The sequence below is a fragment of the Mirounga leonina genome, unplaced genomic scaffold (genome assembly GCF_011800145.1).
Source record: "Mirounga leonina isolate KUSES-001 unplaced genomic scaffold, KU_Mleo_1.0 Mir_151, whole genome shotgun sequence".
Classification (NCBI taxonomy): Eukaryota; Metazoa; Chordata; class Mammalia; order Carnivora; family Phocidae; genus Mirounga; species Mirounga leonina.
The window spans coordinates 84,846,714-84,871,770 of record NW_023270377.1 but is presented as its reverse complement, the minus strand read 5'-3'; the positions used below and the strand labels follow the sequence as shown (position 1 = coordinate 84,871,770).

The 25,057-nt window shown below is 37.5% G+C and overlaps 1 protein-coding gene across 3 annotated transcripts in view; it reads left to right on the top strand.

Moving 5' to 3' along the window:
- Positions 1 to 25,057, top strand: part of ARHGAP15 (Rho GTPase activating protein 15) — a 600,902-nt gene that overhangs the window by 85,925 nt on the left and 489,920 nt on the right. For all 3 annotated transcript variants that reach the window (XM_035008115.1, XM_035008116.1, XM_035008117.1), the window contains 2 exons: positions 4,075 to 4,136; positions 16,048 to 16,135. In XM_035008115.1, coding sequence (XP_034864006.1) covers positions 4,075 to 4,136; positions 16,048 to 16,135 — 150 coding nt within the window. The remainder of the gene's footprint in view (positions 1 to 4,074; positions 4,137 to 16,047; positions 16,136 to 25,057) is intronic.

Below are 25,057 nucleotides of genomic sequence, written 5' to 3'. Positions count from 1 at the left end.
TTCAGTTTTCTGTAAAGATTTTTAACAACATTAAAACAGTCACTCATGCATCCACTAATTTGTTTAAACAATATTTATATTGTGATTACTGGTGTCAGTAAGTACTGTAGGTGCTGGGAATCTGGGGTGAAAGGTAATCACTGCACAGGAGCAGGTACAACCACATACAGTAGTCCCCCTCATCCACGATTTCGCTTTCCATGGTTTTGGTTACCCATGGTCCATCGCAGTCCAGAAGTAGATAATCCTCTTTCCAACATATTGTTAGAAGGTCAATAGTAGCCTAATGCTATGTCACAATGTCTACATCATTCCCCTCACTTCATCTCCTCAAGTAGGCATTTTATCATCTCACATCATCACAAGAAGAAGGGTGAGTATAGTACAATAGGATATTTGAGAGATAGAGACCACATTCACCTAACCTTTATCATAATATATTGTTATAATAATTATTTCATTTTATTCTAAGCTATTGTTGTTAATCTCTTACTGTGTCTAATTTATAAATTAAACTTTATCTCAGGTATGTATGTATAGGAAAGAACATAGCATAAATACGGTTCGGTACTATCCATGGTTTTGGGCATCCACTGGGGGTCTTGAGGTCTTGGTATCCTCTGCAGATAAAAGGGCACTACTGTAAATGGACAATTATAACATGACCCAATAAATGCTGTGATGGTGATAATGGTAGAATAAAAATGGGGATTTGGGACAAGGGCACCTAAAGGAGATTGCAGAGGAATCTTGGAAGGACCCTCTAACAATAGACAGACTACATTTTAAAGTAGATTTAATGTGTTTAGGAGTTTATGGGTTGGATACACGATGGGGTGGAGTATTACAGTAAAGGGGAAAGCATATAGGGTGGAATTGAGGGAATGTGGTCCTTTGATCTTAGGAACTTCTTTTTTTTTTTTTTTTATTTGAGACACATATTTATTCAGTTATTGGCAAGCAAGTTCAAATGAGTCACTTAACCTCCCTGAACTTCACTTTTTGTTTCTATAAAAAGGCAAAAGTTATAGTAAGCATCTAGTTCAATTCCTGTGACTTAGTATGCATTTCAGAAATGTTTTCCCACAATTTTCCTTCACAGAAACATTGTGACATACCATACATTAATGTATTTGGTACAGTATGAGGTATGGGAATATAGCAATTTTAGAAACTGTGTAAATATATGATATTTTATTATAATATTTGACTATTAGAATAGAATTCTTATGGTGGGAGAAGGCTTAAGAGGTACCTGACCATTTTCTATACAGTATCAAATTAAATCCTCCAATAACCCTTTAGTGAATAAAACATCATTTTCTACATTTTATAAATGAGAAAAAAAAGTCACTTACCCAAGGTTGTATAGTTACAAAATAGTTGTAAGATTTAGATTTAAAATGGAGGTCTGTTTGATTTTAAAACACTTGTTTTTGTTTTTTTTATTATGTTGTGTTAATCACCATACATTACATCATTAGTTTTTGATGTAGTGTTCCATGATTCATTGTTTGCATATAACACCCAGTGCTCCATTCAGTACGTGCCCTCTTTAATACCCATCACCAGGCTAACCCATCCCCCCATTACCCTCCCCTCTAGAGCTCTCAGTTTGTTTCTCGGAGTCCAGTCTCTCATGGTTCATCTCCCCCTCTTATTCCCCCCCTTCATTTTTTCCTTCCTGCTATATTCTTCTTCTTCTTTTTTTTTTAACGTATAATGTATTATTTGTTTCAGAGGTATGGGTCTGTGATTCAATAGTCTTACACAATTCACAGCGCTCACCATAGCACATACCCTCCCCAGTGTCTATCACCCAGCCACCCCATTCTTCCCACCACCCGCCACTCCAGCAACCCTCAGTTTGTTTCCTGAGATTAAGAATTCCTCATATCAGTGAGGTCATATGATACATGTCTTTCCCTGATTGACTTATTTCACTCAGCACAATACCCTCCAGTTCCATCCACGTCATTGCAAATGGCAAGATTTCATTCCTTTTGATGGCTGCATAATATTCCATTGCATATATATTACCAAATCTTCTTTATCCATTCATCTGTCAATGGACATCTTGGCTCTTTCCATAGTTTGGCTATTGTGGACATTGCTGCTATAAACATCAGGGTGCAGGTACCCCTTTGGATCCCTACACTTGTATCTTTGGGGTAAATACCCAGTAGTGCAATTGCTGGATCATATGGTAGCTCTATTTTCAACTTTTTGAGGAACCTCCATACTGCTTTCCAGAGTAGGCTGCACCAGCTTGCATTCCCACCAACAGTGTAGGAGGGTTCCCCTTTCTCCGCATCCCCACCGACATCTGTCGTTTCCTGACTTGTTAATTTTAGCCATTCTGACTGGTGTGAGGTGGTATCTCACTGAGGTTTTGATTTGGATTTCCCTGATGCCGATCGATGTTGAGCACTTTTTCATGTGTCTGTTGGCCATTTGGATGTCTTCTTTGGAAAAATGTCTGTTCATGTCTTCTGCCCATTTCTTGATTGGATCATTTATTCTTTGGGTGTTGAGTTTAATAAGTTCTTTATAGATTTTGGATACCAGCCCTTTATCTGATATGTCATTTGCAAATATCTTCTCCCATTCTGTCAGTTGTCTTTTGGTTTTGTTGACTGTTTCTTTTGTTGTGCAAAAGCTTCTTATCTTGATGAAGTCCTAATAGTTCATTTTTGCCCTTGCTTCCCTTGCCTTTGGCGATGTTTCTAGGAAGAAGTTGCTGCGTCTGAGGTCGAAGAGGTTGCTGCCTGTGTTCTCCTTTAGGATTTTGATGGACTCCTGTCTCACACTTAAGTCCTTCAACCATTTTGAGTCTATTTTTGTGTGTGGTATAAGGAAATGGTCCAGTTTCATTCTTCTGCATGTGGCTGCCCAATTTTCCCAACACCATTTGTTGAAGAGACTGTCTTTTTTCCATTGGACATTCTTTCCTGCTTTGTCGAAGATCTTAGGTAACTTCTAAAAGATTTAGCATTTAGTACAGGGGAGAAGGTTGAGGGCAATTCATCTATAGTGAAAAGATGGAACACAGGGTAAGGACTTGAGATAAGGGTATGTGGGAAAGATGGGGGAAAGTGGCAGTAGGGTGCTCAGAAATCAAAGTGCCTATTAAAGACTTTGCTGGGAGTCAACTCATCACAATTTGCGTTGTACATTTATTTCCCCTAGTACTCCACAAAAACCTCTGTGAAGTTATCACAAATATTGAATCTCCTTTAAGAAACTTGCCGTTGTATTAACAATGGAAGCCAATAAATACGAACAGGAAAGGAAGCAAACCCACATTATGAAAGAAGATAATGAAGTAGTGCTACTACAGTGTTTCTTGGTGACTGAACAAAATGCATGAAATGTCACCATTTTAAATGCCCTTTCATGGTTCAACTGGTTCAGACACTTGGTTCCACTGAATTCTTTCCACTTCCTGGCCTCAGCAGATACATGAGGTGGTGAGGATTAGAAGTAAAAAGGAAGAACTTTTCTAGGGGTGCCTGGGTGGCCCTGTCGTTAAGTGTCTGCCTTCAGCTCAGGTCATGATCCCAGAGTCCTGGGATCAAACCCCACATGGGGCTCCCTGCTCCACAGGAGGCCTGCTTCTCCCTCTCCCACTCCCCCTGCTTGTGTTCCCTCTCTCACTGTGTCTCTTCTGTTAAATAAATAAATAAAATCTTAAAAAAAAAAAAAAAAGGAAGAACTTTTCTAAGGATTATCAGTAAAATTAAGGAAGGCATTATTAAATTTGTTTTTGTTTTGCCATTTTTAATCAGTTTTGTAAGCAAGTGACTTCAATGCCCAGAAGGAAAAGTGAGTAAAGGTGTATCAACATCTAACAAATCATTCACATTACTCTTTGTAATCTTTCTTTTGGATATTTAACGGCTTGTAATGATTATGATATTGCAGGCACTTCCCATAAGCTATATATGCATTATTAATGAAGTTCTATGACTGGAAACTTCCATCACTGCAATGACTGTTGGAAAGCATAGGTTCATTCAAAATAATAATGCATAGGGGTTTGTCACAGTTTTAATATATACATTCTTCTTGCAGATGGTTGAAAAAGAAGGCTATCTTCAGAAAGCTAAAATTGCAGATGGTGGAAAGAAACTAAGGTAATAAAAGTTCCTTAATTCACTTTTACATAACTATGATAGTTCTCCATCTCCTCAATTTGTGTCACTGCTGTTTAGAAAGGAAGGCCCTATGGTAAGAGACTAGAATATTTCCCTCTGCTATCACTATGATCAACATTATTTTCACTATAATTACAGTTTTCCAATAAAGCACTACATTCTATATTGTTGCACATAATATTAAATGAGGTGCTTCTTGTCCTCCTGGAACTTGAAATCTTAAAAAACATGCAAATAAATAAGATAATGGGTCTTGATTTTTGAGATGAACAGATTAAGGGATGAGTGCTCTCATTTTGCAGTGTATAAAAATCTCCCTACAGCTCAGGTCTTGATCCCGGAGTACCAGGATTGAGCCCTGCATCGGGCTCCCCGCTCTGTGGGAAGCCTGCTTCTCCCTCCCCCCCCGCCCCCCTCCGTTTGTGTTCCCTCTCTCGCTGTGTCTCTCTCTGTCAAATAAATAAATAAAATCTTTAAAAAAAAAATCTCCCTACAATACATTGGGAGCATATTGTTTGAAGATTGGGGGGTTTGATATACATTTTCTGCTCAGATAAAAATCATTTGAGAAAAAAGGAAAATAAAATCATCTGTCAGATAAAAAGTTGAACATTGCGCATTTGAGGTGAAATGAACACAGAATCAGTAAGAGAAAGTAGAAAAAGAAAATAAGAATTCCCCATGCAACAGCACCAAGAAAAAACGTCGAAGGAAAAAATGAGGTTGATAGGTAGAGAAAGATGCTAGACATTCTCTATGGATGGGATATTTAGAAATAATCATTTCCATTTTAGAATGTTTCCTATTTCTCGAGTACACACTATTATATACTTAGCTTTGTGCTAGGTGATATGTAAGCTACAAAGATATGTAGAAGGTGCTCAAATCGGGAGACAAGGCATTCACTTATGACTGTATTATTAACAGTTAAAACCATAAAGGATGAATGTACTAATCAGCTACACAATGGGACACTTGTTAATTGTATAATGCAATTCATTACTGGAATGACACTCTGGCCAACAATAGACCATAAAGTATGCTTTTGTTTACTGCCTGTAATTGAGTATGTATATATTTATTTAAAGAAGTAAAACTGGAGAAAACAATCAACCGTAATTCTGCTGCTTAAAAGAGCTATTTCAATTTTAAAGAACGCACTCTACTTTTGGCTTATATAGTGTTTTATTCTGGGATGGTAAACAGGACCTTGAACCCTCTTCTACACTGTTTCTGTATAGTAACGCTGCAGCCACATTTCCTTTTAGGGTCCAGGAGAGACATGAATAGGACAGAAGGTCAAATGCAAGGCTGCTTTAAAGGACTGGACTGGTCCCTACCCCAGTGGAGAATCTGGCTTAAAGAGTTGGACTCTGAAAGGGCACCAGGATGATTTTTTAACTTTGGCTAACCCAGCCTAGTGTCCTCCTTTTCCTTAGACCTCAATCCCAATTACACCAGCTCAGGGAGTAGTGCTGAGGGTACAGCAATGACTCTTCCCAAGATAAATAAGTGAAGACCCTCTCTTACCTTACCAGTTACGTGCTCACAAAGTCTAAAGAGGGACAGAAAAAGATCTGAGGACTTGTCTAAGTTCAGGTTTCACTGGGCCTTGGTAGGGGAGAGGAGGTGAGAGCTGAAAGGAAAGCCTCATATATGGAAGAGGAGGAGATACTGAGAGGAATTCCAGAAAATAAAGATGATGTCCCGGTTTTGCCTGTAAACTGTCCTTATAAAATAGGTGGCGATGTCAAGAAAAAACAGGAGCAGAACAAGGCCCTTTCCCCAACTATCTCACATGAATACATTTTTAAGGCAGTTTCAATCAGTGTGTATACCATTCTGTATTTGTTTCATTTGTTGTTACTTTAATCAGTTTGCAAATCATTTTTGTGCTCTAGTTTAAGTTCATATAAACATTAGCTTGTACTCCGTTTTATTGTTATTTCAATCAGTTTGCATACAATTATGCATTCTTTCAGCTTTTTTCATTTAAAGGTATAGTTTCTTTTTTTTTTTTAACATCAGGTGCACAGAATTGAGTTGATTTTACTGTTCAGTGTTGGCTTTATATTATCATCATTCTGGGCAAGACCCCTAGCTGGGTTTATTTTATCTCAGTCTCCAATCCTCACTTCAATCCCCTGTAGAATGTATGTTCATCAAATCCACTCTCCATATACTCATGTGGTTATATGTGTGGCATTCTAGTAAATAGTGTATAGTTGTGAGTATGTGAATGTGTCCTAAATTGCATAAGCCTTTTTGTGTTATAAACTTCCTTCTGTTTCTTGTTACTTTTATTCAATGTTAGTGTTTGGACATGGATCTGTATCTATATATTTAAAATGAGTTCACTTCTTCCAACTGCTGCCCATTTTGCCATTGTGTCCATACACTACATTTTACTTAATCTCTCAGTAGTGGACCCCTAAATTGTCCCTAACTCCTTCCATCCCCCGAACAACATGCAATAAGCCACACATATATGTCTCCTTACGCACCCGTTAGGTATTGTCTCTGGGGCATATACCCAGGAGTGAAGGATTGCAAGACACACACATTTATAAATCCATTGAGTGCTGCAGCCAGACTTCCTCCTGGATGAGCGCATGAGTTCACACTCCTGCAAAGGTCAAGGCAGCTTGTCCTGCCATCATCTCGTCACCCAGCATTATATAACTCTCAGTTTTGCAAGTCGATGGCGAGAGAATGTTACTACAGTGTTGCATTTATTTTTATTCCTCTCATTGGCATTTCGGTTGAGCATCACTTCATCCATTTAGAGTTAGTCAGGTTTCGTATTCTGAGAATTGCCTAGGTATCAACTTCAACTATTTTCTGTTAGTTTTCTCACTTTTTGAAAGAACTAATATCATCGAGGTAGTCATAACCTTGTCAACTTTGGACTTTGTAAATATCTCCTTCAAGTCTCTCACTGTCTATTTACCTTGCTGATGAAAGCCCTCAATGACCCAAAATCTTTAACTTTGATCCATACTGGTCCGTAATTTTACTCCTTATTGTTTTTTTTTTTAATTAACATTTTACAAATTGAACACTGTAGATGTAGTCACCATGTTTAATAACATGTAATATCCCGTCAGGTTGATGGCACTGTACTATACCAAACCATTCCTATACTCTTCTTTTATTTGAATTTTAAGTTGATTCCAGCCTTATACTAAAATAGTTATAATTGCAGCAAAACTCCTACTGTTTGTCAATGTTTCTTTTTTTTTTTAAGATAAATGCTAAGCCTGAAATACTTGATTAAATCACATAACCTTTTTTTAATTAATTAATTAATTAATTATTTTTTAAAAGATTTTATTTATTTATTTGAGAGAGAGAGAATGAGAGACAGAGAGCATGAGAGGGAGGAGGGTCAGAGGGAGAAGCAGACTCCCTGCCAAGCAGGGAGCCCAATGCAGGACTCGATCCCGGGACTCCAGGATCATGACCTGAGCCGAAGGCAGTCGCTTAACCAACTGAGCCACCCAGGCGCCCCTCACATAACCTTTTTTTTTAATGTTATGGATTGCCAGATTGCTTTGTCCAATGAGTCGGTATGTTTTTGTAGCTAGTAACAAGATGGTTAGTTTAATCATAACCTTGAAAAATTGTGTAGTTTTTATCCCATTGAGAATTTAGTAAATATTAAATAGTATAGCATAGTTGCTATAGTCTATATTTTTAATATAAATGCCTTTTGGTTGCCTTTTGCCCACTTATCAAGGTACTTTATATCTGTTATACATTTTACTGAGTTAATAAGCAGTATTACTAAATGCTTACTCTGTCAAGTTTAGCTAAATGCTTCATAATACTGAAATGATACTCTAAGATAGGCTATATTATTATTTTACTTTCAATTTTACAAATGAAGAAAATTGATCACTAGTATTAACCTCTCCTTTCTCCCGAACCTTATTGTATAGATAGTTAGTACCAGATTTTAGCCCTGTCCTCTGTTTGAAGTAAGTTAGTTTTTTTTCTCTTGCTAGAATCTCCTTAGAGCCAGGAAGCAAAAACTGCCCTGTTATTTCATACCATTAACAGTACCAAGGGCTTCAGTTATCACTTAGCAGACATTATTTTATTACTGTCTATAAAGTTTTCTGTCCAAAAATAATCGAAAGCTATTCCCATCATGCATTGTTTTTATTTTTCTTCCTTCCCCTCCTTTTCCTTTTTGTTTAGCTTCCCTCTTTTATATATTTTTCTTTCTCTCTAAGAAAAGTTTGACCTCTCTCTGAATATGAACAAGAGTGGGTAAAAGGAAGGAGAACTCATTGGCTATATCTTACATTCATAAACGGCTGTAAGTTTAGCCTTGTATTGAAATAGCGTTCTATAAATTACCACGTGATACACAGACAGGATTGAAAGCTGAATACATTCAGCGCTCAACTTTAATTTTTTTAATTGTTAACATTGAAAATATGTTTCACTTTTCTATGTTTTAGTTTAGGAAGTCCTTCCTTTTGGGACTTCCATCCCCAAAACGAAGTAGCAGCCCAGGTCTCTCTGAAGCTCTGTGAGGCCCCAGTGAAAAGCTATTTTCAATACTTTCCTTTACAAAAGGTACCTGACAGTGTGGACACTATGTGTCCATCTATGCCTGTCACTTTCACTTCATGCCTGCACCTTCGTCATCTCCCTGGTGGCTCTGCACAGCTGATCACATCTAGCTGTCCCTCTGCTCTGCTCTCTGGGGGCATAGAAAGTACTTGGGGGTGAAAAGATGAGCAGAAGAGGGGTATGGGAAGAAAAGAAGTGAAGGTAGTGCAGTGTTTATTTCTACTAGTGGTCATTTTCATCCCAGAGCCCAGAACTATGAGACCTTTGTTTTTATTTGTTTTCTTTTTTCTTTTCTTTCTTTTTTTTTTTCTTGAACAGTTGTTTCTCAGAAAAGACTTCCTTTAGAACATGATGCCAAAGTACCCTGCTAATGTGAATTTATTTTTTCTTTAGCACTTTCTGCTCAGGATCCCAATAAATTCTTCCAGGCTGAATTGTCATTCTCTCCTTTTATGCTCAGTAGTGAGGACTGGAGGGAAGATTTGGATAGCACAGAATACAGAAGTTAAGTTGTAAAGGTTTGTTTTAGTTTTAGGATTTCCTTCATATGCTCTGTTATAATTTCCAACATCTGATAACTCTTCGGATATATCAAGATTTTACATTTCTTGCAATACTGACAGAGATGTGTGTATTTATACTGCAGTGTCTCTTTGGCCCACTTTTAGCAGTGGCAATTTACAAGAGATTAGAGTATGAGAGAGAAGAAATAATTTCCTAACCTACCAGTTTTAGAATGAGTAAGAACACTTAACAGTGACCAAGGGATTTTATGCACAATCAGTCAGGCCTTCTAGAGTAAATCATTTTCACTCCCACCACTGAGGGGAATCATGTCAAATCCAGTGTGATCAAGTCAGATAACAAAGGCAGGTGGCCCAGGAAAGTCTGAAATTTATGAAGTTGTCTCATATGTATTTTCCTCTGACTTTTGGTTGGCCACCCGTCATTACCTAAAGGAGCCATAGGTAATGGTGGTAAAGGTGGGTGTAGGATATAAAACAAATGAATGTGTGAAACCTGAGCTCAAGCTAACAAATTCTTATAATGGTAATGAATATTTTAAGAACTATTTTCCATCAAGCTGTCTTCAGAGAAGCAGTTACAAAGTTGCTGTTATTATGTGCTGCCACCCGGTGTCCATTTTGTAGAATGCAAAGAGTTTTCTGCCAGACTGATGGCGGCGTTGTTTTTTGGGTTTGGGGGGGATTTCCCCCCTCCCACCTCTACAACCAGGGATTTGTTTTAGGAAAGTTTTGTGAAGTGTCTCACTTGGATAAAATGTCCCACCAATTGCATACATGTAAATAGTTGTCATTCAAATTTAATTCTTCCCCCTCCTAACTGTAGTAAGCACCTTTTCCCACCTTCAGGGTGATTTTTTTGTTTGTTTGTTTTTGTCAAAAGAAAAATAAAATATACTTGCATTTCTTGAGCAGCAATCTGTTTCCTGCATTGAATTACTAGTATCAATATCAATACCTCACCTGACTGTTATCCTAAATTTGTGGGGAGACTGTCCACCTATTCCTAACACCTCTGACTTACTGAGGTTGAATATTTCCCGACCTCTGTGTCTTCCTTAGCCCTAAATCTAGCCAATAGTTGGTGTTTTTTCCTCTGTGTGGAAAAATAGAAAAAAATGTCCGTACAGTTTAGATGATGAGTTGCTGAGGCATTAATTGGCCCCCACCAATGGATAAATTTACCTGCTAGCCATCATGGGAAGGTAGGTAGGGAAGAAAGGGCCTGCAACATCCCAAGTCAGGCTAAGAAGTGGCCTGGCTCCAAGGAGAAAGACATTTAAGTGCTTGTTTGACAAAAGTTCTTTATCTTCCTTTCTCAGAGCCTACACTGAGGCTCTGCATAGACATGCTCAAAATGACTCAGGGAGAGCTGCATGCCAACTGCTCTGGAGATAACTGATACAGCGGAGTGAATGTGGTCTTCAGGGTCCAGGAGACTTGGCTTGACTCCCATATTTATGAGTTCTATGCCCTTGGGTAGGATGTAGACTCACAGAGCTTCGGTTTGCTCATCTGTAATATGAGGTATCACCCACCTCCCAGCGCCATGTGTTTCCATGTTCATTGAGTGTGTCCCCCTGAATTAAAGGAAAACTCCTTGAGGTCTCTCTTATTTGCCTTTATATATTCAGTCCTGGACTTGTGAGTGTTGTGTGGGTGCTCAATAGACACTGGTGACCGGCTTTGCGTTTTAATTACTTGACACGTCCAAAATACCAAGTGGAATCCCTAGCACAGAGTGGGGACAAATGCATGCATAAGAGCTCATCTTACTGACACACGTCTGAGAGGTCAGAAAGACCTCAGGAGAAAGCTCAGGTATTGTCAGTAGAATTATAAATTAGAAGAAAATATACTAAACCAGAAGGAATAGTTTTTGTTTTTGTTTTTGTTTAGTACTAGGAATGACATATCAAAACACGAGGGAACTAAGGAACAGAGAAGAGAAATACAGGAGATTCGTGCTTTTGTAGTGCTTGTTAGTGAATAACAGTAACCACAGAGCAGGAAAAATCTAGCGGTGTGACCCTTCTGAAATTTGAGAGTCCATATATTCTTTTGCTCAAAAACCTTTAATGAGCACCTACTAAATGTCAGATACTTTTCTCAGAAGTGAAAAAGCTCCAAGAGGTTAGGGATGATGTCTATTTCTTTGGAGAAGAAATAGGGGAGTAGAAGGACTTTCTCTCCATTCTGAAAACTGCTTCATCCTTGAAAGGTCTATTTTAAAAGTCTCATCAGAAACCATGAGACTTCCCTGTTACGGCTAAGCCCTTAAAGTTTGCAGGAGTAACTTGCTTCCTGAGCTGTCTCTCAATATACTGGACAATAGCCACCTATAAGGATTCGGTTGCAGAGAGAAAGCCTTAAAGGTTCAAGTCAGGGCCCCAAACTTTGCCAACTGACCCTTTTCACAACTCTCTCCAGAGCTGACAGCGTCATCCAAGCAGCTCCTGTGTTACAGTAACGAGGTGAGGGAGCTCTTCCAGTGGTGTCCTGACAACGACAGGACGCACAAGCCAAACCCATCAGACGGGGAATGAACCAGACAGATACTGTAACGAGAATGGTCAAAGGCCCAGAGCACCTCATTCACAGAGGCAGGTTCTGACTTAAGTCATAGGTTAAAAGTTGTTGCCATTAGTGAATTCTCAGCCACTCTTAGACTACAGGCTTTTGACTCCTTGATTCCTGGTTGTATGATCTTCACTGACTGCAGGTGAGTCTGCTCATCACAGACCAGAATTCCCTAGCCGGAAAGAGACAAGAGGTACCATCATTAGGAGCACACCCCCTACTTCCAGCTTCTTCTGAGGAGTTGAATGGTCGTTTGCATGACTCCTTTAAATCAGTGCAACTTCTAAGGGAAGTGGAGAGTTTGGAAGTGGTGGGCCTTTGTTCTGTCCTTTCAATTAGCATCAGGTAAAATAGTTTATAAGGAAGCCTACATGGCTTCTACTTTGTCATGGGCTATGTACATTGGCTTTTATAATGTGAGCATTTCAACCCAAACCATAGTGAAATCTGACATTGACAATCTCCTGAGCCAAGATAGTAATGCTTAATCCTTAAAAAAAGGACAGCATAAATTAGTGACCAGATTATAGGCTTCAGAGTCAGACTCTAAATCTAACTGGCCTTAAGTAAATTACCTAAACTCTGTGAACCTCATTTTCTGTATTAGTAAATGGACATATTAGTATCTTCATTATCTTTTTTGTGGAGCTAAACTTCTACTAGGCAATCAAACTTTAGTAGGTACTCAAAATAATTTATGTTAACTTTTATTTTTAAAGAGAATGGAAAAAAACGGAAATGAAATTAGGGCATCTAAAAAGTTGACAGTATTTCTTCTTCCTCTTGAAATAAAATTATTTTAAGCAAATTGGAAAAATCTTCACTTTTATTCTAACACCATAGAGACGTTGTAATTTATAAATTCAAAATGAAATAGCACTACATGTAAAGTGTCAGAGCAATTCATATTACTAAGGTTCCAAGACCTGCAGTTCTTACCCTCTTTGACTTGTTCATCACACTCACCTATGAAGGAACATTTCATAGCAGTTCAAAGTTCTAACAAAGAACCATGAGATAATTGAATTTCATGCAACTTCATTTCTAACCAGTTCCAGTTCCAAGTTTAGGGAAGGGAAGAGTAATGCCAACACATTCTGTAAATGATCAACATCTGAAACAGATTCAAATCAGAACCATTTATCCAGGGCTTGCTATAGACTGGAAGCAAATAAGGTATAGTATCTCCCTGCCAGGAGATGAAAAATATAGTGGGAAATATAACAGGCAGGTTAAACATGTGTTCCATCAGTCCGAGGGTGTTCCATATTCCCTGATCACACACTGTCAAAATAAGGGGTAGAGATAAATGATGCCCAGTGTAGACCAGCAGTCCTTCCAATGTTTTTCTTTTCTCTATCTGGGGTCAGCTAATATTATGACCTGCATAGAGACAAGGTTATGGCTACCCCGACCTCCTTTGCCTAAAAGGAGAAGTGGGCTCTAGGGGGAAAGAGGGGAAAGGTCTATGTGGCTTTCTGTGTTGTTGCTGTTTTTCTACCTTTTTCATTGTTTGACAGAAAAAGGGACTCTTCATTTGAAGACAACTGGGTCCAAGAACATAATGTTCATATTTGCATGTTGGAATATACATATTGTTTGTTTTGTTTCTGTTGATCATGTTGGGTTTTTTTTTAGCACAATAGTGCATGGTTAAGAAAGCTTTAGGCATGTAAGAGCAATCTAATCTTGTTGTAAATATTAACTTTACTGAATCAAAACTGTCCCTTCACTCAAACCCCTAAATTCTAAGAAGCAAGTGGAAATAACTACACAGAGATCCTCAATGGTCATTGTAAACATATTTTTGTGTAGGTTTTTATTGACCTGAATAAAGTCTTTCTGTAAACTTTTTTTTCTACCACTTTTATAAGATGAATTCAGTTGTTTTGAAGTGAGTGTTAAACCAAAACCAACTGCAGCAGTATGATATAATGGATAGAAACTTAAGTATGTTAATCTCCTTAGTGTTTTACCATCTACAAGCGGGCATCTCAGAACACAAATATACACATACAACTGCTGAAGTAATACATGTTCAATGCTGGAAATTTGATAAACACCAGGAAATAGAAAGGAAAATCAAAAGTTGTGATTTTATCACCTGATTTAGCTCTTGTTATACCCAGCTCTTTTTCCCCATGCCTAAAGTTCAGTCATTGACTCAGTTAATATGTATGTAGTGCTTCCTCTGTGCTAGGCAATTGGGAATACTTTTGGAAGCAGAAAATGCTCTTTATCATTTCGAGGATTTTTTTAGGATGGGGAGAGATAGAGGTGAAATATACAAAAATTATTTTTTCATTTATCGTAAGTGCTGTGCAAGGAAGTCATGGATGGCATTTTAGGACGTGATATTTGAACTTCCGATGAATGAGAATTAATCATCAGAAGGGGCTCGGAGTGGGGGGGGGTACAGTCTTAGGCAAATGAACTAAATAAACTACATGTTGTATTATGGTCTTTATTAAAGTCTTCCCCTATCAGTATTCTTTTATAGCATAGGGTTTATTATTTCATTATAGGAACCTTTTACATGCAATTTATACAACTAATCTTTTAAGATCTATTTTTTTTTTTTTTAATTTTTTTTTATTCTTATGTTAATCCCCTTACATTACAACATTAGTTTTAGATGAAGTGTTCCATGATTCATTGTTTGTGCACAACACCCAGTGCTCCATGCAGAATGTGCCCTCCTAAATACCCACCACCAGGCTAACCCATCCTCCCACCCCCCTCCCCTCTAGAACCCTGTTTGTTTTTCAGAGTCCATCATCTCTCATGGTTCGTCTACCCCTCCGATTTCCCCCACTTCATTGTTCCCCTCCCGCTACCTTCTTCTTCTTCTTCTTTTTTTTTTTTCTTAACATATATTGCATTATTTGTTTCAGAGGTACAGATCTGAGATTCAACAGTCTTGCACAATTCACAGCGCTTACCAGAGCACATACACTCCCCATTGTCTATCACCCAGTCCCCCCATCCCTCCCATCCCACCCCCCACTCCAGCAACCCTCAGTTTGTTTCCTGCGATTAAGAATTCCTCATATCAGTGAGATCATATGATACATGTCTTTCTCTGATTGACTTATTTCGCTCAGCATAACACCCTCCAGTTCCATCCACGTCATTGCAAATGGCAAGATCTCATTCCTTTTGATGGCTGCATAATATTCCATTGTATATATATACCACATCTTCTTTATCCATTCATAAGATCTATTTTAATAGGTGCACAATTAAGAAATAATGGTGTACTTCATTCTTGTGCCCCCAGACTTAACTTATGAGATGACTACTTTAGGATAAACTTAAATTCATAGGAGCAAACTTGTTTAGTCAAAAAACAAACATGTTTTAAAAGATTCTTTTAAAAAAGCATATTGCCAAATTCACTCCAGGGAGATGTACCCGTGTACTCTCCCACCAAAATTCTATGGGAGAATCCATTTCTCCACCCTTTCAGTAACCCTTGGTATTAGTCCTTCTAATTCCTGCCAATTTGATTGGCAAAGAGGGAAAAATCATTTCACTGTATTCATTTGCATTTCTTTGATTTATAGTGAGATTCAACATTAAAAAAATATTTTGGGGCTGCCTAGGTGGCTCAGTTGGTTAAGTGCCAACTGTTGATTTTGGCTCAGGTCATGATCTCAGGGTCGCGAGATTGAGCCCCATGTAGGGCTCCTCACTGGGCATGGAGCCTGCTTAAGATTCTCTCTCCCTCTCCCTCCTCTCTCTCTCTAAAAAAAGAATTTTTTTTTTAATTAGGCAATGACACATTAGCTGGTTAGTTTTTCAGATTCTGAAATATACTGAAACAATGAAGAGAAGTAACAATGAAGGGAGGGGTTCTGATTTCTGTTTTTACTCTGCTATTTTTGGCTTGCCGTGGAAACAGCCTCTGAAGTAGGGGACATGGATACACAAAAATTGGAGTTTTAGTACTTGGAAAAGATTTTGTGAGGATCTCCAAATGAGAAATGTTTATTATAAATGCCATGATTTTTTAAAATTACAGAATGTCTTAATTATTACCCAAATTCCATACCACCTATAGATTTTAATAAAGAAAAGACTTTTATGAAGACTAGTTAAAAATACAGTCTCTACTCATGCCAAATGTTGCTGGTACAATATCTATGAATGATTTCTTCAAGTGATAATGCTTTTTTTTTTTTCTTTTTTCTTTTCCTAAGGAAAAACTGGTCTACTTCCTGGATTGTTCTTTCCAGTCGAAAACTTGAATTTTACAAAGAATCTAAGCAGCAGGCTCTGTCTAGCATGGTAGGTAGTTCTGCTTCTACTATTATCATCCTCACAGAAATATTATTGAATTAAAAGTTTGGTTTCATCAGAAATCACACTAAAGCCTCCAAGCTACCAACGACTGAAAGCAGATGGAGGAAATGACTCAATAAACTTTTAATCAGATGAAGGGAAAATAGAACTTAGTGTCTGTTTTATTAAGTGGTGCATTTGGAGAATAATCACAAAATGAGATGAATGGTGAGCAGCTATCTAGTAATGTGAAGGTAACACTTTAAATTAAGGTGCCATTTATAAATGCTTTATTCTTATTTATGAAATGATCACTAAATGCAGATACTTGCTCAAATAATGTATTATAAAGTATGTTATAAAATGCATTAGTAATAAATGCTTAACGGATGAGACTATGGGAAGCTGTTTTAAAGAATATTATAAGACGTAAATCCTATTAAACCATGTATGTGCATCTTTAATACATGAATTTAAGTTGTTTTCTAGCATGGTATAAAGTGCTTCATACATTAATAAATAATAATAAACTGTTTATAAATGGCACCTCAATATAGGGTGTTACCAATGAGGAAACACTCTAAGTTAACAAAGTGATTTTTTTATCTTAGTCTAACTGCAATATTCACTATATCCAGCTAACCTTTCTGAATATTTCTGACTCTGTCTAATGGAGCTAATACAATTTCTGTATCCTGTAGTTATTACATAAAGTGAAATTTGTAAGGTTTCTCTGTTGTACTTGGAGGAGGGCCTCGCATATGCCCACAGAGATTTGACAGTGACAGTAAGTAGGAGCAATTCTGAGGTAGTTACTGGGGCAATTTGAGCTCAAAACCTTGCTGCCTGAGCTCCAGAGCTGCCACACCATGAAGGAGACAGTGGACAGGCAGCATGTCTGACAGCCTCCTGATTAGGAAGGACGCCGGGCAGGAACCAACCTGCCATACCCCATCGTCCTGATGGGTGGCAGGGAAAGGGCTCTCCTGGCAGGAGTTAACCACAATGAACTAATTTGTATTTGGCAGGTAATAAAACGGTGGAAAGTTCTTTGCTTTCCAGCCACTAGTCGTGTTTGTTATGTAATCCTCTTTAAATAGGAAATAGAAAATCATTTGCTAGGAGATGTTTGTTTGTTTGTTTTTAAATAGAAGAACAAAAGGTAGCATTTGGCTTGTTCCTGATAATTGCAATAGTCTTTATCCCCAAGTGGCTTGCTGATTTTGGAGTCTCGCTGCGGTCCAATCTGTAAACTAATTATAAATAAATTAAAAATACATCTCAATCCTTTGTATTTTTAATTTAAACTGCCTCAGAAATTTGTTCTAGCCTTTGTTTTGTTTTTATTTGGGGGCTACAGTAAGATTGAGATAATCTTTTTAAGAAAAATAAAGTACTCCTAAGGGCTAAGCACAAAACAACTCCCATCCACTCACGGGTCCTTTGTCTTCCCTCTGAATGAGTTCTAAAAGGGAGTCAGGAAAGGGAGGAAAAGTCGCTTGCCTGGCAAGTTTGGCTGCTGAGAAGATGATCTTCCTCCTGCTGGGTGAGAAGAATTCCACTGGAGCAGCGTTTGTGTGAATGTTCTGGGAGAATGGGAGAGATTAGATTCCAAATTAAAGCATTCGCTTTATTTTTATTTTATTATTTTAATCTCCTCATCCCAGGACCCGGAGACATAATTATCAGCTGCCTAATTTTATACAGGTGAAAGAAAACTCTTTTTTAGATTGTAGGCAAACCTTTCAAGGCAGCTCACTAATTGCCTGCCTCCAGTTCAAGCTTCAGAGTTGTAAATTGACAATAGATTTTGCTTCTAGAAGAAATTCGTTAATGTTTTTTGGCAGTCCCCATTTATTACTTCTGGCCCCATTTTCAATGCTCTTATGGTTTCTCCCAGGCACTCATCTTCAAAGTGAATTCAGGGCAGGAACTAACTGTGTTTTGTGGTAATGGGGAAGAGAATTACAGATTCATGTTTGTATTGCATGAATTGTCGTGCTAGTCAACTTCTTGGATACATTTCTAACCAAGTATTAAAGGCCTAGTGGGATAGCCCACATTTACCAATTCCAGTCTCAGAGAAATGATACGATGATTGCCAGGCCTTGATTAAAGATGCTGTGGTTTTATTTTGAAAGAGATTTATGCTCAAGTTTCTGAATTTCCCTTGCACCCCCTTACACATGTCCTGGTATTGTTCATTGTGCTTCTGGGAAAAAGTCTGTCCTTTCCTCCAAGGGGTCAGTAGAAACTGACTGAGTAGTACAGAATGTGGTTTAAAGAGTAAATGGCATTTTAATCTTTATAGGAATGATCTTTGAATGTTAATGCGGTGGTAAGACAAAGCAGCAAAGTAGCTAGGAGCAGGGCTTTGAAGTTCAACCACAGGGGACTTCATTCCAGTTTTGCTGTTTAGGAGCTGACAGTTATTCAACTACTTTGAGCTTCAGAATCCTCATCTGTAAAATGGGGATACTGATATCTGTCAAGAGAATCAATCGAGAATGAAATTAGTTAATAAAAGAAAAAATAAATAGTAGCAATAAGTTAATTATGATAGTCTAATATACTATATCAAAATATATAAATCTATTCTATAGCATGTAATACAGGGTATAATAGAATTATAACGTATTTTTACAGCATATTGGTTTTGTACTTGAACTGATGCAGACAGGTGTAGAAGAGAAAATACATTGATTCAAGGAACACCAGCATATCTGGTCTCCAAAAAGAGAACTGTGTATGCATAGGCAGCATAAATGTTGGGTCTAAGCAATGAATAATTCTGAAAGTAAAGCCCTTGCTCCATCTGGGGCTCTAGATGGTATCTCTTGCATGACCATATACATTTTCCTGGGGCCCTCATCTTCCTCCACTGGCCCTTACCCTGTGACTTTCACATTTAATATGGCAAGTCACAAGATGTGCCTGATCCCACATTCCACGTTTGACTATCTTTCGTTCTCACTGAAATTCTTTCAATTTTCAGCCAAGTCAGATTTCTACCAAAAGCAGCCCCCTCCTGGAACTAGACACAGAATCATTTCACCGGTGTGTGTAAATTAGAGATTCATAGGCTTTGGGTCCTCAGTGACCTCCTATTCAAGGAAAAAGAGGACTGACTCATTCTGTTTTGTTTGTTTTTAGTGAGGACATTCCAGAGTAACCTACCACTTACTACCACTGTCACTTTCTAACAGAAAGGGCATCATAAAATATCCCAATCCCACATCTAGATAGGATAAAACCTCAGAATGCAATGCAGTAGTCTTTACCAAAATGGGAAACTATCCCCCTTCTATGTCTATATACATTGTCTCTGTTTTGTTCACTTCACCTTGGAACAGAGAAAGTTTGGTCAAGACTGGCCAGCCCTCCTGCATAAAGGAGCATTTGAAAACCAATGGTGTCACTACTGGATTTCCTGGATTATGAAGGAAAGGATGATGCTCATATTCTCATCATTTTTTACATATTCTGATTTGTAACTTACTTTAAATGTTGAAAATATTGTCATTGGAAAATAGTGCAGAAACCATTTTTAGTAAAATGTATAATAGATATGTATATTTTAAAAGTTATTAATCAAACTCCTACATAACCACTGCCCAAGTCAAGACTCTGTCAGCCCTCTAGAAGCCTCACCCTCTGCCATTTGTCCCTATGTCATCCAGCTTCTTCCCTTGCCCCAGAATTCAATGCATTTTAGTCCGTATTTTATAACCTTTCATGATTTTCCCACCTGTATCTATAGCCCTTAAGAAATGTAGTTTTCTTTGTCTGGTTTTGAATTTATATAAATGGAAACACAGTGTATGCTTCTTTTGTTTCTTGCCTTTTTCTCTAAATATGTCATGCTTTTTCTTTTCATTTTTTTCTTCCATATTTTTTTTGCACTGGTTTAAGTGATGCCTTTTGTTTCAATTTTGTTAGTGCCTTGTTTAAGATTACAGCATTGATACTTATCAAAGCCTAAATCGAATCAAATCCTTTACCCTCTTCCAAAATATTACCTTAGAATATATATATATATATTTTTAAGATTTTATTTATTTGACAGAGAGAGACACAGCAAGAGAGGGAACACAAGCAGGGGGAGTGGGAGAGGGAGAAGCAGGCTCCCCGCTGAGCAGGGAGCCCGATGCGGGGCTCGATCCTAGGACCCCGGGATCATGACCTGAGCTGAAGGCAGGCGCTTAATGACTGAGCCACCCAGGCGCCCCACCTTAGAGTATTTTTAATCCATGTATCCTCTTCTCAGCATAGATGCTATTGTTGTTTGATATTTTAATTCTTTCTTTTCCTTTTAACACCACCAGACAGTATTCTTTTTTTTTTTTTTTTTTTTTTTTTATAGAGTCAGTGTTGGTTTAATATTTGCCATGTTCTTTGCCATTTACTTCTTCCTAGGAAGAAGTAAATGGCAAAGAAGGTCTTTTTCTAGGAAGGTCTTTTTCTTTTGTTGGAAGTATATTCTGAGAAATTCCTGTAGTAAAGGTCTTACGGTAACAACATATCTCAGTGTCTGCTTGTTTCAAATGTCTCTATTTCTCCCTCATTCTGGAAATATATATATATTCTCTTTGGATATAGAATTTTGAGTTGGCAGTTGCTTTCTTTCAGCACATCAAAAATGTTATTCCACTATTTTCTGTCACCTATTGTTGTGATCAAGAAGTTACCTTAGTTTAACTGCTGTTATCTGGCTGCTCATAATATATTTATCATTACCTTTGTTATTCCAGTTTTATTCTTCCTACCTGGACTGTTGCCTTGAAATTGTTTATAACTGTCACTTAAATATTTTAGAAAATTATCTTATTATTATCTTATTATTTTGCTATTATCTTTTCAAATGAAGCTTCTTTTAAATTTTCTCTTATCTTTTTCTAAGTCTCTGGTTAAACCTACATTGTCTTGTTAGTCTATTCTCCACATTTTACATTCTTTTTAAAATCTTTTTTGTCTTTCTGAACTGCATTCAAAACCATTTCTCTTGGTTTATCTTCCATTCTTTAATTCAATCTCCCTTTGTGATAAACATCTTTATTTCAATTATTGTGATTTTCATTTCTAGAAGTTTTTTATTTATTATGTCATTTGTGATAGTTGTCTTCTGCAGATATTTTCCAGACTCCCTTTTATTTCATTAAAATTAGAAGCCCATAGTTGTTTTATATTCTGTGTCTTGTGACATAACATCTGAAGTCATCAGGCTGTTTCTGCTACTTCTCTGTTGCTTTGTTTCCTTGTGTGTCTGGTTATTTTTGACTGTGTGCTAATCATTTAGTCCTGGGATAAACATGTTCTACTCCAGAATATTTTACATTTTTCTCAAAGTGTCTGGGACACTCCTGGTGATTGATTAGCTCAATCTAAGTTAACTGTTTAAAACTTTCAAATTGTGTATACATAATAGGAGAGCATACAACTTCTCAGGGACAGAATTATTCTTCAGTCTTCCTTTTTTTTTTTCTTCTCTCACATTGCTCATCTACAAAGGCAGTTTTCTTTATAATCCCTTAAGTTAGAGAAAGAGAACAAGTTTAATATTTGTTCTCCTTTATTCTTTCATAAGACCTCAGGCAGCACCTTTTCCATTATTCTGTGAAGTCAATTGACCAAAGTTCAAATGTATAGTATAAACAGATGCCCTCAGGCAAAGAGCAGTTATGTTGATTTGATATTCAGCTTTCCTCTCTGGGTTCAGATTCCCATTTTCCAAAAATATTTACCCTAGCAGCCCCCACTATCTTACGGGCTTTCAATATTTTTAAGGCAATTTTAAAAAGAAATATTTTATCCAGCATTTTTCATTGTTTTCAGTGGAGAGTTGGTCTAAATAGCATAGTTTCTCGTTTACAATCTACCTCACTTTCATTTAAATATGCATTTGGTTAATCAAGTTTGTGCTATTTATATAAGCCTTGGTAGGAAAAGACTTCATAAGAATATGTATTGAAATCCTACAATGAACAGCTTGCTCATTAGGGCTACATATAAGGCATAGAGATATAATCAAGATATAGTCTTTGCTTCATAACATCTTTGCCAAAAAATAGGGTGAGATGAAATAAGAAACATAAAAGAGTTTTTCTGAGATTTAAAGGAGGGAGAGCTCACATCTGTGAAAGATTTGAATTGGGCCTTGAAGGATGGTTATAATTTCAATATGTGGAAATTTGTGGGCAGGGAATTCCAGTGAATTAAAAAATATGAACGATGACATGAAACTGAGAATGGGCAAGGTCTGTGTGCTAAAAAGAGAAATGAGTTTTTTCATTTTTTGTTTTGTTTTGTTTTGTTTTGTTTGGTTGGAAGATAAGATAAAAAAAAAAAAAAAAAAAAGCTTGAGAAGAGTATCAAGGACTGGAATTTGCTACCAGGGGCAAATCTTTAAGAAGGCGTGCCAGTATTCTCCAGCTACCTTCACCCTAGAATAATCTATCATAGCTGTTCTTGTTAATAAATACATACTGAACAGAAGTATGACCCAGGTGTTACATGTCTTCAAAGGACAAGGCCTATCATGGAAAAAGGCAAGAGAGGAAGTTGATTCTTCTGAGATCATGGCTTCATCTCATTTAGTCCAAGAGAAAAAAGTTTTGCCTCAAAAGGCATCTACATTATATTTGCTTTATCTGTTTAAAAAAGTCCCAAAGAAACAAAAGCTGTCAGTTTGGTTTCTGATCTGAGGAATGGACTCACACCCCTTGCATGTCTCAGGTACACTTGTCTATTTTAGTGTCAGTGAAGTATTTCAATCAGCTCCAGCACTTCAAATACCATCTGCCTCCTCGGTACCTGCTGTGCTTTGTGATTTTAGAGCTTCTGCTTGATATGGACTAGAACCTGACTCTAGCCATGGGATGTGACAAATATGCATTCTTGATTAAAAAAAAATGATAGATTGCCTTATGGGAGGGAAGCTTTGTAATTTAGAGCACTCATTCATTTATTTATTCTACAAAGAATTAACAACTCCTAACAGGTATCACACAATGTGTTTTTAAACCCTAGAGATATCAGATGAATACTATATGATCCCTGCTCTTAAGGCGCTTATCTTCTGATAGAGGAGACAGAATCATATGTAGGTTTATTATAACAATACATGACTAAAGAGATTTATATATAATATAAAATATGATGGGGAACCATAGATCTAGCTACAGGTAATCCTTTCCCAGGGAAACTGTTTTTCCAAGTGATGCACAACCTATATATGCTCAACTCTTTTTCCAAGTGATGCTCAACCAATATATTTCTCCATTTGTTCATTGCGCAAAATCACTGGGCATCCCTGATGTTTAAGCCACTATGCTAGGTCTTGTGAAACATACAAAAATGAATCAGACTCAGATCTTTCCCATGAGGGTCTAGAAACAAATAGAAGGTATGCCCACAAATCAAGTAATTGTAGTGAGAAAGGTGGACATTGATAGTTGGTCCAAAATGGCATGAACAGAGGCATGAGTTAGTTTTATAGTAACTCAGAAAAGAGAGATTGCTTCCAACTGGAAAAGATTCTAAATGTATCTGTCAAGGGAGTGACAGATGAACATGTTTTTGAAGGATGAATAGGATTTCGAGGCAGAAATGGGTTGAAAGGGACATTTTATGTAGAAATAAGGGAGTAACCAATGATAAAATGTAGGAAATTAATTCTTGTATTTATTATACAGACATGAATTGAAATCTGGCTTTGCCCCATGCACTATGTGCTAATCATTGTTCTTGAAAATGATTCTTGGAAGTTCCTTAAGACCTAGGGTAGATGTGCCTTCATCCAGACTATTTTGCATTTCTTCTATGAATTGCCTGGATGCACCTACAAGTGAAAGATTGCCTCAAGATAAGTTGAGGAACAGAAAGCACTCCATTATGGTTGGAAAGTCCATGTGGAACTGGTTTAGGAAAGACCTTGAAGAGGACTGTGAACAGAGATAATTTCATTCTGTAAGCACCCTGGAGTCCTTTGCAACCAATACTAACTATCTTTAAATTAAGGCAGATTCAGGGATGCTTGAGTGGCTCAGTCAGTTAAGCCTCTGCTTTTGACTCAGGACATGATCCCAGGGTCCTGAGGTTGAGTCCCACATCGGGCTCCCTGCTTCTCCCTCTGCCTGCCACTCCCCCTGCTTGCTCTTTCTGTCTCTGATAAATAAATAAATAAACAAATAAATAAGGTAATTCAGAGTTTTCAGAGACAGGTTTGAGTAATTAAGATATATATATTTTTTCTACTTTTAACACAAAGAAGAAGGACTTTTTAAATGATTTGAGAGACATGTTCTAAAAATCTGGTGATAAAAAAAAGAAGATAGTAGGAAGGGAAAAATGAAGGGGAGGAAATTGGAGGGGGAGATGAACCACGAAAGACTATGGACTCTGAGAAACAAACTAAAGGTTCTAGAGGGGAGGGGGGTGGGGGGGATGGGTTAGCCTGGTGATGGGCATTGAAGAGGGCAGGTACTGAATGGAGCACTGGGTGTTACATGCAAACAATGAGTCATGGAACACTACATCAAAAACTAATGATGTAATGTATGGTGATTAACATAACAATAAAAATTAAAAAAATAAAAATAAAAATCTGGTGAAACAGAGGAGAGCCATAAGACCTGTGCTCTTATTGACAAGGAAAATGACAAAACTGCCAAATTGTCATCAGTATGGCCCAATGCACTTAGTGAATCACAGGTCATCTCACTCAGAAAATACTTTAATATTCTCAGATGTCCTTGACAATTCACTGTATGGTTCTCTCTAAAGAAGTCCTAGTGCAAAGAAAGCAAGAGGGGCAGTTTGTCTGAGAGAACTATAAATATCCTATCCCAAGAATGTGGGCATATCAGCACATCAGTGAACACCAGTAGCAAAGCGGAGCTTATTTTTATGTGATTCCAGAATATATGTTTG